Source organism: Chenopodium album, chromosome 17 (genome assembly GCF_948465745.1).
Source record: "Chenopodium album chromosome 17, dcCheAlbu1.1, whole genome shotgun sequence".
NCBI classification, from domain to species: Eukaryota; Viridiplantae; Streptophyta; class Magnoliopsida; order Caryophyllales; family Amaranthaceae; genus Chenopodium; species Chenopodium album.
The window spans coordinates 49468229-49486488 of record NC_137850.1 but is presented as its reverse complement, the minus strand read 5'-3'; the positions used below and the strand labels follow the sequence as shown (position 1 = coordinate 49486488).

Sequence of the window (18260 nt, the reverse complement as noted above, 5' to 3'; positions counted from 1 at the left end):
TTGATGGCAACTACTCTTAAGGGTAATAAGCTAAAGCAAGACATACCCACCTGCTTGAAAGAGTGGTATGGACCCATCTCCACATGCTTTTGTAATCAAGAATTAGCATGTTACAAGAAACAATAGAGCCGTATGTCTTTGGGTTGGAGCTATAAAAGCTCGCGCTCTTCTCATAGTTTCCTCAAATCAAATACAAACTTCCTCATCCGTTTCTAGTTTTCTACATCCTTAAACTCCATATTTCAATCCACCTCTAATTTTCTCAAGATCTAAAACATGATTAGTACAAAGAAGCTCATCAACATGGCAAGAAAATGGAAGAAACTAGCAGCAGCCAGCAGACGAAGGATTTCATGGCCAAAACCAGCGGTGGCCAAGGGTCATTTTGTAATATATACAACAGATGGAAGACGGTTTATGATTCCCTTGGTATATCTTCAGAGTGAGATAGTTAAAGAGCTGCTTAAGATGGCAGAAGAGGAGTTTGGACTCATAAGTGAAGGGCCTCTAACATTACCTTGTGATTCGACTTTTATGGAATATGCCATGTCTATTCTCCAAAGACATGCAAATGAGGATTTGGAGAGAGCAGTTATCATGTCCTTGGACAGTTGCCGCTCATTATCATCATCAAATATGCAGCAAGGATACAACAATCATCAATTTTTAATCTCTAGCTTCTAGGAAGGCACGAGGGAAATAATTACAATTTCCTGAATAGTCTACGATTAGTGTTTAGAATACAATACAGATGTAACAGAAAATTTTGTTCATAATCAAATAGTTAGCCATTGGACAACATTTTCTTGTGCTTGTCACTTTTGCCTCTCCCTATAGTAGAGTCAACCAATTGAAGAAGAAATAAATTCTTGATTGCAAAGTAAAAAGAAAGTAAATTCAAAAAAAAAAAAAAAAAAATCCTACCATAAAAACAAACTATCACATACAGGAGTAAAAGGCCAGTCAAAAGGAGTACAAAGTACCAAAAAAAAAAAAAAAAAAAAAAAAAAAAAAAAAAAAAAAGAAAAAAAAAAAGAAGAAGAAGAAAAGATATAGGAATTTACAAGAGAAACTCCATTAAAATTTAAAATTGAATGTCCATCAATAGCCAGAAAGGGAGTAAAAAGGACCACAGGCAGAATTTATCAGTAAAATGAATTTGAGAAGAAATTAGCCAGCCTATACCCAATTTTCAAATCAAGACCCAAAATTTCATTCAAGAGCCTATTCTCTTTCAATAATCAGAAACTATCTTTGTATATACTCTAGCATAATCATCTCATTCCATTAGTTTTGCTCAATACATTAGTAATTCATTCACGCTAAATCTTTACCAACGATATTATGTTGATATATCATCCGAGCAATGCTGCAGACACTTCAAACAAAAAGTGAAGATAAGTCTTTAATGCTAAACCAAGAGAAGATAGCATCAATATAACTTGCTTCCTCAACAATAAACTTAAGTTTGATGTCTTATGGTTCAAGCCTTCAAGGAAGACCAATGGCATCATCAATGTCTTAGATGCGCAGAGTGGAAAAATAGAATATTCAGATATTCTTAGAAAAGAGCATACGTTTATAAGGACATAGGGTTGCACCAATCATCATGCTTATACACCATATTTTTTATCATTCAACCCATTTCACTCCTATTTCAGAGTTATCCATCACAATAATAAACCTTCTGTGTGATAATACTATGCACTAATTTTTAAAATCACATCAAAATTCTAAGTCTAATTAATATGATCCCACAAGAGAAGGCTCTTTCACCATCTTTTACACCTGGTTTGGATTCTGTCAAGTTAGCAATACTATTTTTGCTACTTAAACATTGGAACCACTAGATAGATTAACCTTTAATCGACTCATAATTGCGACAACTTGGTTGCAGTTGTTTTTTTGGTCACTTAACAAGTTAACAAAGACAGGAGATAAGAATTTCAGATCGGACAAACTTAAATATTTCTTGTCCAGCACAAATGCATACTCGCTCTAGGCAATCTCAAGAAATCCACAATCTAGTGGCTCTTTTGGCCACCACAGGTTAGAAACTTTATGAAACTACTAACCAAAATATTGGCTTCAGGGCAAACAAATAATCTAGACATGCCCACCTGCTTGGCCAAGTTCCTGGGTCCAACATCCACATGGTTTGGCTACCAAGACTTCGCAAATGACACAATAGAGGTCATAATCTTTGGCTAGGGGCTATAAAAACCTTGCCTTTTGTAATTTCATTAAACCAAAAATACCAACACAGACCAATTCTTATCCAATTTCTTAAATCCCAAAAGTCCTGTATTTTTCTTAAGATTTAAAATCATGATTAGTACTAAGAAACTCCTCAAAATGGCAAGAAAGTGGCAGAAGCTAGCAGCAGACAGCAGAAGAAGGATCTCCTGGCAGAGAACAAAAGTAGCCAATAAGGGTCACTTTGTCATCTACACAACAGATGGAAGACGGTTCATGATTCCCTTGACGTATCTCAAAAGTGAGATACTCACAGAGCTCTTTAGAATGGCAGAAGAGGAGTTTGGACTGTCAAGTGATGGACCTATCACATTACCATGTGATTCAAATTTCATGGAACATGCTATTTCTATTCTCCAAAGACAAGGAAATGAAGATTTAGAGAAAGCACTAATCCTGTCTTTAGTTAGCTGTCACTCTTCACCGTCATTATCAGATTTAAAACAAGAGAACACCAAGCAGCCATTACTTATCTGTAGCTTCTAGATAGAAACAAACAAATTCTTAAATTGTACATAGATCAAGTCACTAATGTCAAATGTAACCAAATATTTTATTCATAATCAAACAATTTTGCACTCAGAATCTCGTGATTATACTTGTAGTTCCCCCAGCCCCTCCTTCAATATAGTTGCATACAAATCAGCTATTTCAATATCTAGCATGATGGAAGGAAAGAAGGATTAAAAAAATAAAAATTAAAAAGAGTACAAAATAGATGAAGTCCAAAAATATATTTCCTAAAAAAAAAAAGGTCTTTACAAACTTTGGTATCTTAACTCATTAGTCTAATAGTCTCAACAGAAGCAATTTGGATGTTCCATAAGAAGCTAATGTTCGTCGGAATCCTTCTCACAGAAATACTTCACATGCAAGAACACGAAGAGAGGGAGGAAGGCTGAGGGGAAAAAGAAACATCAACCAAAAATCTTCAAGATAAAACCCTTAACAAAATGAACTTTCACCATCAGTACCAGGAGTAATAAAATCCACAGAAACTTCATCAATGAACATATTTACTGTTTTGAATTGCGACCCATTATGTTGTTTTAAAACATCAGCTTAATCATCGATCAAGTCAATGGATAGCTTTTATTGCTGTTGATCTAATTATATAGCAGTATTAATTTAATCACACTGAGATTTGTGTAAGGATTTCGTAATAGTCCAAGCAGTTCAGACAGAGGAACTACCGTATTCTTCTCCTTTTCAATGTGGTAGACTGGTAGGAGGGAAAAAAAACACCTTGAAAAGAAATTCCAGAACAATCTCTTCTAGGTACATCCCATGAACCCCAATAAATGTTAATATGGACATACATAGGCTAACGAAGATGCACCTTAGCCCTGTAGCCGTGGGCAACAGCATACACTACCTAAATTACACTTGGGAAAAAATAAGAAGGAAAAACCCCACATGCCTCAATTTGATGTAATTTGTGTGGTTCTCATATAACTTCCCAATGATCATCACTTTTAAGAACTCAATTTGTCTACTAACCACTTGACATCAATAAATCAGCCAAGTCCTAAGTGTGCTTTTGGCTTTACAACCATGGTTTACCACTTAACCAACCATAAGAAAGGAGACAATTCTACACATTAGTGATCATCTTATCCCTTTACTCTTAAACTAGCACAAAATCTAGTGGCTTAAGAAACTAAACCGTCTAGGTTCACTATTTAAGAAGATATATATCGCTTCTTGGGTTGACATGTGTGGTACAGTTTCATGCCAACTACCTTCAAAGCTTCAAAAAGATAGCTTTAGAGAAAACTATTATTTGGCATGAGAACATGCATGGTAGATTGCTTTGGCCCAGCATTCACATGGCTTTGTTATGGAACATAAGAGGCAACATAAACATCCAGCATTTGACTAGAGCAAATAAAATCTTGGACACTTGCCACAATTCCTTTGAACCCAACACAAACAAGTTCCTTATTCTAGTTCTAGCATCAAGAATATGATCATTACTAAGAAGCTCATCATAAGACCAGTTAGTGGCAAGGCTATCAGCAATAGCAGGAGCAGAATTTCTTGTTCACGAACAGCAATTACTAACAAAGGTCACTTCTTTGTTTACAACATGGAGGTGAAACAATTAAGGACCCTTATATCAAATGTTATAAAACATGGAAGAAGTGTTCAGTGAGGAACCTATCAAACTGCCTTGTGATTTTATCCAAGAAGATGTATACAAACAGAGCTTTTCAATGTGATATTCGTCAAATTGTAATAAACTTGAAGTACTTCATCAATGATGAAACTCTAGAAGTTAGGCAATAATTCCATCTTATTCCAAGAATTACCAATTTTTCCTTCGAAAAAAATAGTGTTTAAAGTAAGGTTTTTATCTAGAATTCTCCTATTTTCATACAAGGGATTGTACCAATATCTGACCTGGATATGAATGAGATAACAAAGGCCGGCACTTTAATTAATCTAATAACTATGAATAGATAGAGCTACCCAGTCATTTTGATTGCTTAATTCAATAATAATACCATAGGTTATCCTGATGAGATCAGAGGGTCCAATATGTCATGCAACAACTTAGCAATAAGCATCAATAAGTCCTATTGGCTTGCAAGAGACTTAATAAGATAGCTTCTATATAATATAGGTAAAACTTTGATCAATAATTGACAAATGTCCTTCAAATGCAGGCTTCTAATAAACTTTAAACCAGACATGTCCACTAGCTTGGCAGAGCTTTCTTGAGACAACATCCACATGGTTTTGAAAGCAAGGTGGCAGTGTGAAGTGATTGACAGTAAATCCCTTTTCATTGACAAGGGGTCTATAAAAGGCCAGCCACCTCCCCTGATTCTCTCAAACAAACTTAAAATCAATTCTAACACTTCAAACTCCATAGCTCTTTCCCTCTGTTTTCCAAGAGCTTAAAACATGATTAGTACTAAGAAGCTTATCAGTATGGCAAAGAAGTGGCAAAAGCTAGCAGCAGCCAGCAGAAAAAGGATTTCCTGGCTGAAATCAGAGACTGAAAAGGGTCACTTTGTCGTCTATACAATGGATGGAAGACGATTTGTGATTCCCTTAAAGTATCTTCAGAGTGAAATTCTAAGAGAGTTATTGAAAATGGCCGAAGAAGAGTTTGGAGTGACAAATGATGGCCCGATTAGATTGCCATGCGATTCAAGATTTATGGAGTATGCTATCTCTATTCTCCAAAGATATGAAGCTACAGACTTGCAGAAAGCCCTCCTCTTATCAATGGATAGTTGTTGCTCTTCCTCATTATCCTACTCCCAACAAGAGCAGACTAACCAACAATTACTAATATGTAGCTTCTAAGGAGAAAAGAATAAAATCTTTTCCGAGTTTGTATATGTTAGCATATTTATCCCTAGATTGGCTAGATAGATGTAAAATGTAACAAAAAACTGTTAATGATTATTGATTAAAAAGATCTTTTCACAACATTGATTTTTGTGGTTATCACTCGAATCCCTTCCCTCCACCCCCATCCCACAAACGAATAAAAAAAAAAGTTAACAACCAAAATTTTGCAAAGTACAAGCTCAAAATAAACCAGCCTAAAATATTGAAAGAGAAAGGAAGGCAAATATTTTGTCCATGTCAGTTGTCAACAGACTTGAAATACATGATAACGCAATTCATACACACATTATGCTTTATGCATCATTCAGCTGTGAAGCCTGTTGCATATGAGAACGAATTCAACATGATATGAAGCACAACTCCATTTTACAAACACTCAACAATAGCTTAAATAAGGTAACTATCCACAATGTTCCCTTCTACACATGCCATGTTCCATTAGACATTTTTATCCAAGATATAAACAGGCTAACAGAACCTTCAGCTCTATGTGATGCAACAAAACTGTTTCTATTTGTAGCAACTCTAGAAGATACCCAAATATTATAGTTTATCCATTATGCATGCTGTAATTATAGAACATCTGTTTGAAGACCTGTTGATCATCCATTCAAGAGCCTGGTATGCTACCCATATAACTACTTTATAACAACCAACTGCAACTCAATTTTACCAAGACCTAGTAAGCTCTAGCTTTTCTCTCCCAATCTTTCTACATTTATATCCTCCCATACCAAGAGATCCCATATGTCAGCCTTAAGTAAAACTCCTTCTTTTATCAGAAATTGTATTCAATTAATAAAGTATCTGAAGAACTAAATTAAACTATGATCTAGAGGGTCACTAACTGCAATTTTATAAAGGTTCAAGACGGGATAGAGCAGTACACACTCTCACATTCCACCCCCGAGATGGAGGGGTTTAATTCTCATCCATTAGTACATCAGAATCCCCTCACTTCCACCCCCACCCCCCCCCCCCCATCCAAGCATCCATAGAATAAAAGTACATCTACTATCCCTCGAGTTTAATCCCCTCCCATGGTAGCCCAAGCCATACACATTTCAACTTTCTTTCTCCTTGCCCCAAAGAAAAAAAAGGGAAAGTTCAATATTAACATCCTCATTATGTGTCGTTGACAATTAAATTAGTCGATTAAAAACTCATTATCATCAGGTTTTACCAAAGACCTCATAGAGTCATAGCACATTCGGTCTACTTCATTTGCCCATTACCTCCCTCTTTACATCCATCAAGATAATAATAGACGAGTCAATTATCCTACTTTCAACACAACATTCCAAACCCTTAATCCTTAATTTTTTATTTGTTATTGTTTTTAAGGAAAAAAGAAATCTCCCAAGAATTTTCATCATTATTTTACCTAGCAAATTTGATATATCCCGTGCATTAGCCCGTATAGATTCAGGTACACAATAAAGATATAGCCTTATGTACGTATAGAGTCATATAAGGTAAAGGCAGCACATTTGAAACCAAATTCAGCAGCAGACATGGTGGTTTTGATTTTGAACATAGTAGTATTTAAAGAACATTAGTCAATTGATATATTAAAGTACAAATCAAACCCACATCTTGAAGCTAATCTAGGAAAAATTAAGATTAACCCAACTAATAAAGATTGTTAGACCAACAAAAGAACATAGAATTGACTAACCAAATAGAATAAAGAACAAGAATAAGTTGGCATTTTGATTATTAAACGTCTTTCTTTCAAAGGAAGCAAATGCGTGCCTTTAAATTAAAAGGGTTTTTCAAATTTGTAATTTTTAATACATTGTGATAAAAATATATATAATCAACCGCCATTGAAGTCCATAGAATAGAGATATAATTGAATTTTCTTATTTCTAAGTTTGTCAACGAAATTAAATTAAAATAAGGAAAATGTGAGTACCTGCAGAAATTAGGTTGACCCTTGTCTAATTTATAACTGTTTACCACTTCTCTCTTGTGATTTCTTTCATCAATGGCTGCTCCATGACTCCGTGATTACATCACTCATAGTCACAATTTCACAACCAACGATCTCACTAGACCAAAACTACCCTCAAAACCCAGGAAAGAAATTACTGTAAATAAACGAAGGGGTTTGTAAAAATCGAATCAAGTAAAACTGTAAAAATGGAAAGGAAGGAGAAAATCTAAGAAATTGGCATAAGAAATATGGGAATTGAAAAAATTTAGGAATTGGAAAATTTTAGATGTTTCGTTGAAAAAATAAATAAATAAATCAGTGGAATAGACGAAAGTAGGGGTAAAAAAATCTCATGAATTTTCACTCTCATGAAATATATAAAGTAGAAATTTAGGGCCTATTCACATTTAGTAAACTGAGTTGAACTGAACTGAATTATTTGGAACTGAATTGAACTAAACTGAACTGATCAAAGCTGAATTAAACTGAATAGAACTGAGCAGAAATGAATATTTTATGAGAGAGGGAAATTAGGAGTGGAACTGAACTGAGCTGAACTAAACTGAACTTAACTGAATTGAAATTAAGTAATGTGAACAGGCCCTTAATTATCTAGTTCCTCCTAGGTACATAGAAATTTCAGAATTTATTATATACTTCTGGGTGAAAATAGTATAGTGCACCCGGGTGCACCATGCGCATGGTGCACCCGGAAAGAACATTAGGCTTATTTTAAAGAACATGAGGAAAAAAAAAAAAGAACATACGAGTGTTTGAAAAAGAACATGCTAGTATTTGAAAAAGAACATGCATAATAGTGTTCAACACAAGAACATGTTTGTGTTTGACAAAGAACATGGCCTCCGAAAAGAACATTAGACATATTTTAAAGAACATGGAATAAAAAGAACATGTTAGTGTTTGAAAAAGAACAAGCCAGTGTTTGAAAAAGAACATGCTAGTATTTGAAAAAGAACATGCATAATAGTGTTGAACAAAAGAACATGTTTTTGTTTGACAAAGAACATGACCTCCGAAAAGAACATTAGGCATATTTTAAAGAACATGGAATTAAAAGAACATGTTAGTGTTTGAAAAAGAACAAGCTAGTGTTTGAAAAATTAACCTTGTTTGGTTATCTTCCAGTTGGCTTCAATTCATTACTATTCTTCTTTCTCCTCTAATTGTTCTTTTTTGAACAACTTGTACTTTATAGCTTTAATTATTATTTTTTTAAAAAAAAAACCTCAAATTGACAAAATTAAACACTTTGACTTTAAAATTATTGACGAAAAACAATTTGCATGTACAAAATTTATACTTACATTTTACTTGAATCCACCATTTGCTTAAGTTTGAAGGTTGAATTGTTGAAATAAGTTCAATTTTTTTTTCTTGGTTTTCACTTTGAAGATGAACAATTTTGCTATTTTGAAATTTTTTTGAAAAATAGAAAAAGATAAAGAGAAAAGTTATGGAGAGAGAAAATGAGTACTTTGGAAATGATTTTACCCAAATTCATTGAAATTCTTAAATGAAAATGATGGTGTAAAGGAGAGTAAAAATTGGTAGCAAGAAAGAGAGTGATAGGAAGGGAAAGAGGAGTGAGAAATTGCAGGAGAAGAGAGTGATGGATTTTCAGTTGCAAGAAAATAAAAATATGTTCATTTTTTACCCATGTTCTTTTAAATATACTAAATGTTCTTTTGGGTGCACCATGCGCATGGTGCACCCGGGTGCACCAACCACAAATTAACTTCTGGGTGTACCATACACCCGGGGTTTATTTGCTTATTTAATTAACAAATAAACAAATACTCGTAATATTTATACTCATTTGTTGATTGAATGAGCAAATGACCACCAACATAATAGGCTCTCAAAATTCCTATGGGAAATTACTTTCCACATTTCAAACCAAACAATTTTAGAAAAATAAAATTTAAAGTAGTAAGCAATTTAATTCCCACAAATTCACCTGAGTTTCTACTCCGGTATAAATCAAATATTATCTTTATCTCCATAATTATCACCGGGGCAAAAGTGTAAGTTTTGCAATATAAATGGACAAAACCCCTTAAAATCACTACTTACCCAGTGATAAACGAAACTATTTATCATGGAGTTTATGAAATACTTCAAAATGAAAAACAAGTCAAATTTTAAAAGAAATTTTGATTTTGGGGTTTTTTTGTCAATCAGCTAATAAGAAAAACAAATCTAACATATATATATATAAAGGGGAGTTTTTTCCCCAGTTTTTAGAGAGCCACGTGGAATTTAATTTTTTCAACACGCGGATAATAAATTTTAGTGGTAGCCAATTAAATACGAGATTATTAATTTCTTTTAGAATTAAATAATTTAAATGACACGTAAGCAAAATTGGCGAATGAGATTTCTCAGTTTAAATTAATTAAATATAAAATGTTATCTTTTGATATCAGGAATTTTATCTAAATCTATAACAAATTTTAGCACATAAATATGTATATAAAAAAAATTATTTAAAAAAATTCAAACAAACCGTGCATTGCACGGGCTTCATCTAATTGATTTGTAATTGAGTCATACGTCCTTTTTTTTAAGTGTCCCATTGATATTGACCTACTTTGACCATTGTCTGTGAATTAAACATAAGGAAAAATAATGTAATGATTGTAATCATGTAAGCATTTGTGAAAATCGTGTTGATGAATAGATTATTAATATACACTTGTTTTAATTAATACGGAATAGTACTTAATTAATAATCAAAGATATTATTGGTCAAAGTTCTATATCGGTATATATGCCAAGTCTCAATGAGCCACTTCAAAAAAACAGAGGGAGTGTTGTACAATTCATGATGGTCTAATTTGTGCAAAACAAGATATCAATGAATAAAATCTTGCACTTCCAAATTTTGTGTTCATTTACCAGCAAAGGCGTGATATAGTTGGTAGTGAGATTTTCAGAACTTTTATACGGAGTAATTTTCATAAGTGCTATCTTAAGGGTACTCACATCCAAATCTTAATATAATCTCAATTATTTACCAATGTACGTACAATTTAATTTAAGGTTGTCAAGTTTCTGCTCATATAACAATATGTCATATGACGGATATGTCACGTACTCATTGTATACAGGTTCCCCCTTTAAATAATAGACTCATTGTATACATACATGAAAGTATGAGACCATGAGTTTATAGATCACTCCACCCACCTAATGGATCGAGCCCAAGGTGAACATTACTCATAAATCATAACCAATAATATAGCTTTCGGCTTGTAACAACCCCCCCCCCCCCCCCCCCCCCCCCCCCCACACACACACACACACCTTGATTAAGGCCCCAATCCAACAAAGAATAACATATAAACATTAAACAATGCTAAAGTTTTAGTGACAAAGGAAAGTGGTTTCTTTCACAAAGTTCCCTGTAATTATGGATTTGCCAAATTATAAGGGAAGCTTTTCACCAACAAATATAACAAAATAAAAAAGGATGGTACCAAATTATTAAACAAATAAAGAGATAATAATGTGGCAGCCAATTTTGTAGTCCTCACTACACTTTGACAACCGCCAAGGAAATACCAGGTCAACCTATATCTTTATCTCACCAACCTGCTTTGACTTTTCTACTCCCTCTTTATCAATTTATAGTCTCGTATTTTTATTCCACTACTTTCTTTCCTTTTCACTCTTTTTTTTTCTTATTATCCAACATTAATTACTAGCGTACCTACTTATATCTCCCAAGTCATAACAGAATTCCTTTATTTAGATATATGACACGCCTATTTTTAAATAAAAATGAGTCGGGATTAATTGTTTCACATTGAAAATATAAAAAACTTCTCTGTAACATAATATCAGGGTGGATGATGAGAATTATTGACCCCAAAATCTCTTAAAATTAGGAGGGCTTTAACCAACTGACCTATCCCTCGCTCTCACTAATAATTAGAATATCAACTTATGTCATTAATTAGTACTCATATTGATCTAATGGTAAGTATTATATGACTGTATCTCCTAATCTTGAGGCTTTGGGATCAATCCTTTTAGGGACGAGGATTCTCTTACCCTTCTTCCCTTATTATACTTCCTCAATTAGAAAGTATACACTTATTCTTTTCGGATGCTTTATTTTTTTTTTGTTTGTCGTGTTTGACTTATAGAGGCAAACCTTTTGCTGGTCAGAGAATTTACATTTCAATACTAACAGATTAAGGACTTAACGTTAGTACTATTACTATACTATACATGCTATGAAATACTCCATATAAAACTTGTACTACTTTTGGACCATAAAATACAATTTTTGGAAGCATATATACCCACTATACAATAAACGAAGTATTACTTTAGTAGAAGTCTTAAATTTATAATTAAATTTAACTAATCTCATATCAACATAACTAAAATGCTTGATTAAATTCACACACGTATAATTCAACTTCAACAACACAAAAAAATAATCAACAAATATACGGTCAATCGGTCATGTACGGTCCAATATTATAATTAAGCAAGCTAGCTGTTCCCATTAACATTAACCGAATCATCCAGGAAACGCCAAATAATAGTTAGATAACATCAACTAGGTAATTTATATAATTACAAAATAATAAAAATCTCTTAACTTTATACTTGTATTATTCTCACAGTCACACCAAACCCCATTTAGAAAGAAAGAGGAAATGTTGAATAATAACTAAACTATTACACCTACTCATCAATCCACTCTTCATGCATGGCCCATTTATTCTCAATTATTCATTTTCCTACTTGTACATATAATGTCATATACTATATATATGTAACATTGCACTAAAGTCTAAAATTATAACACAACGTAACGATTAGCAAACAACTAACGCAAAAATGAGTGAAGCTAGGGAGATATACTCAGCCCCTCTAACACCTAGATCAGGCACGGCCACCCCAAAATCGGGCACGGTCACACCCATGACACCACCAATATCCGCCCCGCCATCACAGTTTCATTCCCCGTCTTTATCCCGGTCACCTCTCCTTTCATTTAATGAGAACGTCGAGCCTATAAATGGTCTTAATAATAATGGGACTAATAAAACCCCTAAAGGGTCTAGGCCTAGGACGCCGGTCCAATTCATTAGTCCATTAGCTAGTCCACTTAGAAGGGCTATAACCCCTTTGGCTAGCCCCTTGAGGAGAGCCATAACGCCGATAGCTAGCCCGATCAGGAAGGCGATTAGCATGACTAAGCTTGATCCTCAAGATGCTTGGCTTCCTATTACGGAGTCTAGGAATGGAAATGCGTTTTATGCTGCTTTTCATACGCTTTGTTCTGGGATTGGAATTCAGGCTCTTGTTCTTCCTGTTGCTTTTACTGTCCTTGGTTGGTAAGTTATAATTCCCTAATCTTCCCTACATTTAGCATATACATCTATATTTGTTTTTTTTTTAAATTTCTTGCAATTTGTTTCAATATTTTGAACCGTCCAATTTTATGTAAATACGTGAATGAATTGATCCCGTTTAAACACTCTATCTTATGTCGTAAATTCATAATAATCAGTAAGTTTAGACATTTTTTTTTTTTTTTTTACCATATAAGTGTTTTAGTGTTTCAGATATTTAAAAAAAATTAACTTTTTTACTAGGTATAGAAATTTGAATTTTAGAGACGGATGAAAGTGTTTAATTAAATGTGGTAATTGCGTAAGAAAAAAATATGCATGCACGTGATGCTTCTTCCCTACATAAAACATGTGTATTGGAATATAAATCCTAAAGTCCATGACAAAATTAGGTAAATTTGCATTTATTTTTTTTTTTTTTTTCCTTTTGGTATGTGATCGTTGGGCAGAATAACTTGACTTTTATTTTATATCTTCTTCAAATAATTTATTTCAAACTATGTTGACACTCTAGCTTTGGTCAAAGTGTCAAACCACCCCATTACTATTCCCACCCACCCGAAAACATAGTGAGTTCATTGCTTGTTCATACATTTGTACATTTGTTAATTGTTATTGTACCAAATTTACTCCTTCCGTTCCATTTTACTTACACTGACTTTAATGTATTGGTATGTAAATGATTTTTGCTTGATTCGGCTTCTCAATCTAATTTAAACTTGGTGATGCAGGACGTGGGGAATCATCTGTTTAACATTAGCCTTCCTATGGCAACTTTACACCCTCTATCTACTAGTACAACTTCACGAATCAACCGAAACGGGTGTTCGTTACAGCCGTTACTTCACGCTATGTATTGCAGCTTTTGGTACGTAGCTTACCAAGAACGAACAACCTTGCTTGAACTTATATGTGATCAATGTAATAAAAATTTAAATCAAATTAAAGATAATGTGACTAATGTTATCTTAATTGGAATTGGTTGACAGGTGAAAAAGCAGGCAAGCTAATGGCAATGTTCCCATACATGTACTTATCAGCTGGCACGTGCGTGCTTCTGATTAGTATAGCGGGGTCCACGTGCAAAATATTCTTCCAAATAGTATGTGGGCAAGATTGTACGGCTAAGCCCTTAACCTTAACGGAGTGGTACTTGGTGTTTACTTGTGCTGCCGTGGTGTTGTCTCAACTACCAAACATGAACTCCATTGCCGGTGTTTCTTTAATTGGCGCCATCACCGCCGTGGCTTACATCACCATAATATGGGCTGTGTCCGTCGCTAAGCATGCTCTACCCGGAGTATCCTATGAGCCGGTCCGATCTGCATCCGCTATTAAGAATGTGTTTAGTGTCCTTAATGCACTTGGGATTATTGCTTTCGCTTTTAGAGGCCACAATCTCATACTCGAAATTCAGGTAATAATTTATCATGTTAACAATGTACTTCCTATATACATTTATTCGATCTCTAAATTACTTAAATCATTTAAAAGTGTAACGCTAGTACGCAGTAGTGTAGCAGATATAAGGTGGTTAATTAATGAAACAAATATCAACTCAATTATTTACCCTAATCGAAGATATTATTGTTATGTGCAAGTTGCCAACTAGCTAAGCAAGGTGCATGTTTATAATGAAACTTTATCCCTAAATGGACCGTCCTCTTTCAATTTATGACTTTGACCTATTCTTAAGCCAATTTAGAAAATCAATCAACATAGTTGTATTAAATGCCATTTGAAATATAGGAAAAATCTTTAGTAGGTTGTTGGTGTGGTGGCTTGGTTGGTACCCCTTTGTGGGCTACTTTGTGTTTAAAAATTGACATAAAATTTGACTTTTAGTGTGTTACACTACTACAGTGGTTTGGTGAGAGTATGAAATGGAGAAAAGTAGTCTTCAAAAGAGTCTTTATTCTGTCATTTTTCATTGCTAGCCGCATCATTTTTTATTTTTTATTTTTTTAATCTTCAATTCATTGTTTCTTGGTGGCGTCTTTCAATTGTTCAAAGTCGGTTTCATGGGCAAAGTCAAATGATGTTAGTTATCGTGTATTACATCATGTTGTTAGTGTATCAACGTCTATATGTTATTAGTTTTTGCTTACTTTATGTCACATTGTGTTAGTTAATTAGATTCTTAAGAGTCGTAAACTCAATTTACTTTAACAATCTAGGTTAATCCATGTCTTTATCAATCTCTTTAATAGAATAACACGTAAAACAAAGATAAATAAAGACAAGTTGGTAGGCGGCTCTAATCTTTTGTAAAAATTAAATCAAACTAACTTAATATGATAAACGGGTACAAATTAGATCATGGATACATGTGCACGATGTAAGTTTAACTTAATGTCTAAAGTTTGAAACATGACTAATAGTATGAATGATTCGATTGCTATCATTTCAGGCAACAATGCCTTCAAGCGAGAAACACCCATCAAGGGTACCGATGTGGAAGGGTGTCCAATCCGCTTATGTTCTTATTGCAATGTGCTTGTATCCTCTTGCAATTGGGGGATTTTGGGCTTATGGAAACAAGGTAATTACTAATATTTCTATTAAAAAATAATTATGTTATTATAGCTAATATGTTTTCGTGTTATGATTGATAAAAATGTACTAATTTTTGTTATAATTATATTGTATGTAGATACCACAAGATGGAGGCATGCTAACAGCCTTGTACCAATTCCATGGACGTGACACATCCCAATTCATCCTAGGCCTAACAAGTTTATTCGTGATTGTTAACGCCCTAAGTTCGTTCCAAATCTATGGTATGCCAATGTTTGATGACATTGAGTCCAAGTACACAATGAGAAAAAAGAAGCCATGTCCGTGGTGGCTACGAGCTATATTCCGAGCACTATGTGGGTTCCTATGCTTCTTCTTCGCGGTTGCATTCCCCTTTGTTGCAAGCTTTGCTGGACTTATTGGAGGGATTGCCTTGCCCTTAACCTTAGCTTACCCTTGTTTTATTTGGATCGTTTTGAAAAAACCTAAAGCTTATGGTCCAATGTGGTGTCTAAATTGGGGATTAGGGGTCTTAGGGATGGTACTTAGTGTATTAATGATTGCTGCTGGTATTTACGTTGTTATTGCTAATGGGGTTGAATTTCATTTTTTCAAGCCTCACTAATATAATTTTAAGAAAATAACGTAACGCATACGAATTGAGTAATAATAAGGTTGTGTATGTATAATATAAAGTATTTTTTGTAGGTTGGGGTTAGGTGGAAAAAAAGGTTGCAAACGGTCAAATGATGACAAGTTTGTAACGATGTGGATTACGTTTGATGTTTCTAGCTAACATGTGAAGTGAATCAACGTGTTCCTTTACATGATGAGTGATAATTAAGTTTCATTTTAGGATGTATGATTAGTGTTTGTAATTTCAAGGTTGATATTAATTTCAATTTATTAATTATTTGGAGAAATTATTGTGGACTACTTTACCATTGATTGACTTTGTGCACAAATACCTTATTTCATAAGAAGTTTTTTTAAAAAAAATTAAAAAAGTTAAAAAAAAATTGCATTTCTATTGTAAAACACATACGCCTTAATCAGCTTTTTATAGCAAGATAAATGTAAGCCAATTTTGGCTTATTGATGATTTTTCATCTTTGCAACTGCTCTCTTATATAAGGCATTCACATTTCTGTGGCCATGTGACTCATGAGTCATGACACAATTCTAATGAACACAAATCTAGAGAGCTATAATGTTAATTTGTTTTCTGTGGGTTGTATCATCTAAAACATGCTACTAATTGTTTAACTGCCAATCAGACAAACCTGGAGATCATAATTATGCTACTAAGTTTGTTCATTCTTCATTAATTAATAAATTGTCCAAGGAAACCCTTATAAATAGATGTACCTAGCCAACCTAGGTTGTAATTAGAGCAAAAATACATCCAAGTTAATGTATAAATCCTACAAATCAAAATTGGCATACACAAGACAAAACTCAAGCTAACAGAATGAGTATTAGTAATAGGATTACTCCAATTGAATTGAAAGATTATGTTATCCAAAGTAATATAGATCCAGAAAGCAATGCGACGGAGATTCAAAAGGAGTTTAACCCAATAGAGTCATGGCTTCCCATCACAGAATCGAGGAACGGGAACGTATGGTCTAGTGTATTCCATTTAGTATCCTTTGGACTTGGCATGCAAGCTCTTTTGCTCCCTTTTGCCTTTGCCACTCTTGGATGGTATGGTCTAGCTTCACTCTTGACATATACGGAGTACTAATTAATTGTATGTTCCTCCTTTTTTTTAAATGTTTTTTAAGGGGTTGTGAGATGGTTACACCAATATTAAAGGTCAGGATACATGCAATTATTGTATAGTGAAAGTAAATGTTACATCATCTATTATCCAAGTACATGTACTTAAACTTAATTTAAGTGAAATTTAATGTCAATTGGTGGGACCAGGAAAAGGCTCAAGGACAAACATATACAAGTACAACTTAAGTATATCGATCAAAAAAATGAAATATTCAAAAGAAACATACAAAAAAAGTTATGCATAGGTGTTTTGGCTTATTAATTATTGATAAATTAAACCAGGTTGTACTTGTACTTGAACATACATATTCTCACATACTTCTAACTCTAGTGCTTTTAGTAAGAAATAATTCATAAGCAAAATTGCAACTATACATATCCTTGTTTAATTAATTAGAGGAAGTATGATTACCTCGATCATCTAACTTAAGTGTTTATATGCATGCAGGGCATGGGGAATCACGTATTTGTCATTAGGGTTTATATGGTAATTGTACACAAAATGGCTTCTTGTTCACCTTCATGAATCATCATCCGGTGTTCGCTACAGCCGATTTCTCCAACTAGCCATGGAAGCATTCGGTTAGTAACTACCTAAAATTCTTCTCTTGTATCCTTTCTGCACTACATTTATATACACCATGATCTGTGGATATGTACATAAAAACGTACCAATAATCTTATTGCACTGCCTCAGGTCCAAAACTCGCGAAATGGTTGTGTATGTTTCCAATCTTGTACCTATCAGGAGGAACATGTACAATGCTTGTTATAACAGGTGGTTCAACTTTGAAACTCTTGTACGAATTGATTTGTTCCGAAAGCTTTAATTGTCCCAAAATTTTAAGCACAAATGAATGGTTCTTAGGATGATTTTTGAGTGGCTATAATATAATTGTAGCCATTATATTAAATTTGATCACGACCATTTGAAACTCTTGTACGAATTGATTTGTTCCGAAAGCTTTAGTTGTCCCAAAATTTTAAGCACAAATGAATGG

General features: G+C 33.8%; 1 protein-coding gene and 3 pseudogenes across 1 annotated transcript; all 4 read left to right on the top strand.

Annotated features, from left to right (window-relative positions):
• Positions 1 to 276: 276 nt before the first annotated feature.
• Positions 277 to 684, top strand: LOC145589234 (auxin-responsive protein SAUR67 pseudogene; annotated as a pseudogene).
• Positions 685 to 2355: 1671 nt separating this feature from the next.
• On the top strand, positions 2356 to 2742 carry LOC145589233 (auxin-responsive protein SAUR67 pseudogene; annotated as a pseudogene).
• Positions 2743 to 5166: 2424 nt separating this feature from the next.
• LOC145589232 (auxin-responsive protein SAUR64 pseudogene) lies at positions 5167 to 5574 on the top strand (annotated as a pseudogene).
• A 6848-nt stretch (positions 5575 to 12422) lies between these two features.
• On the top strand, positions 12423 to 16391 carry LOC145588389 (lysine histidine transporter-like 8). The gene is made up of 5 exons (XM_081645033.1): positions 12423 to 12939; positions 13689 to 13825; positions 13947 to 14374; positions 15368 to 15499; positions 15611 to 16391. Exons 1-5 carry the CDS (start codon positions 12440 to 12442, stop codon positions 16097 to 16099), a joined length of 1686 nt encoding a protein of 561 aa, XP_081501159.1. The 5' UTR covers positions 12423 to 12439; the 3' UTR covers positions 16100 to 16391.
• The last annotated feature ends 1869 nt before the right edge of the window (positions 16392 to 18260 follow it).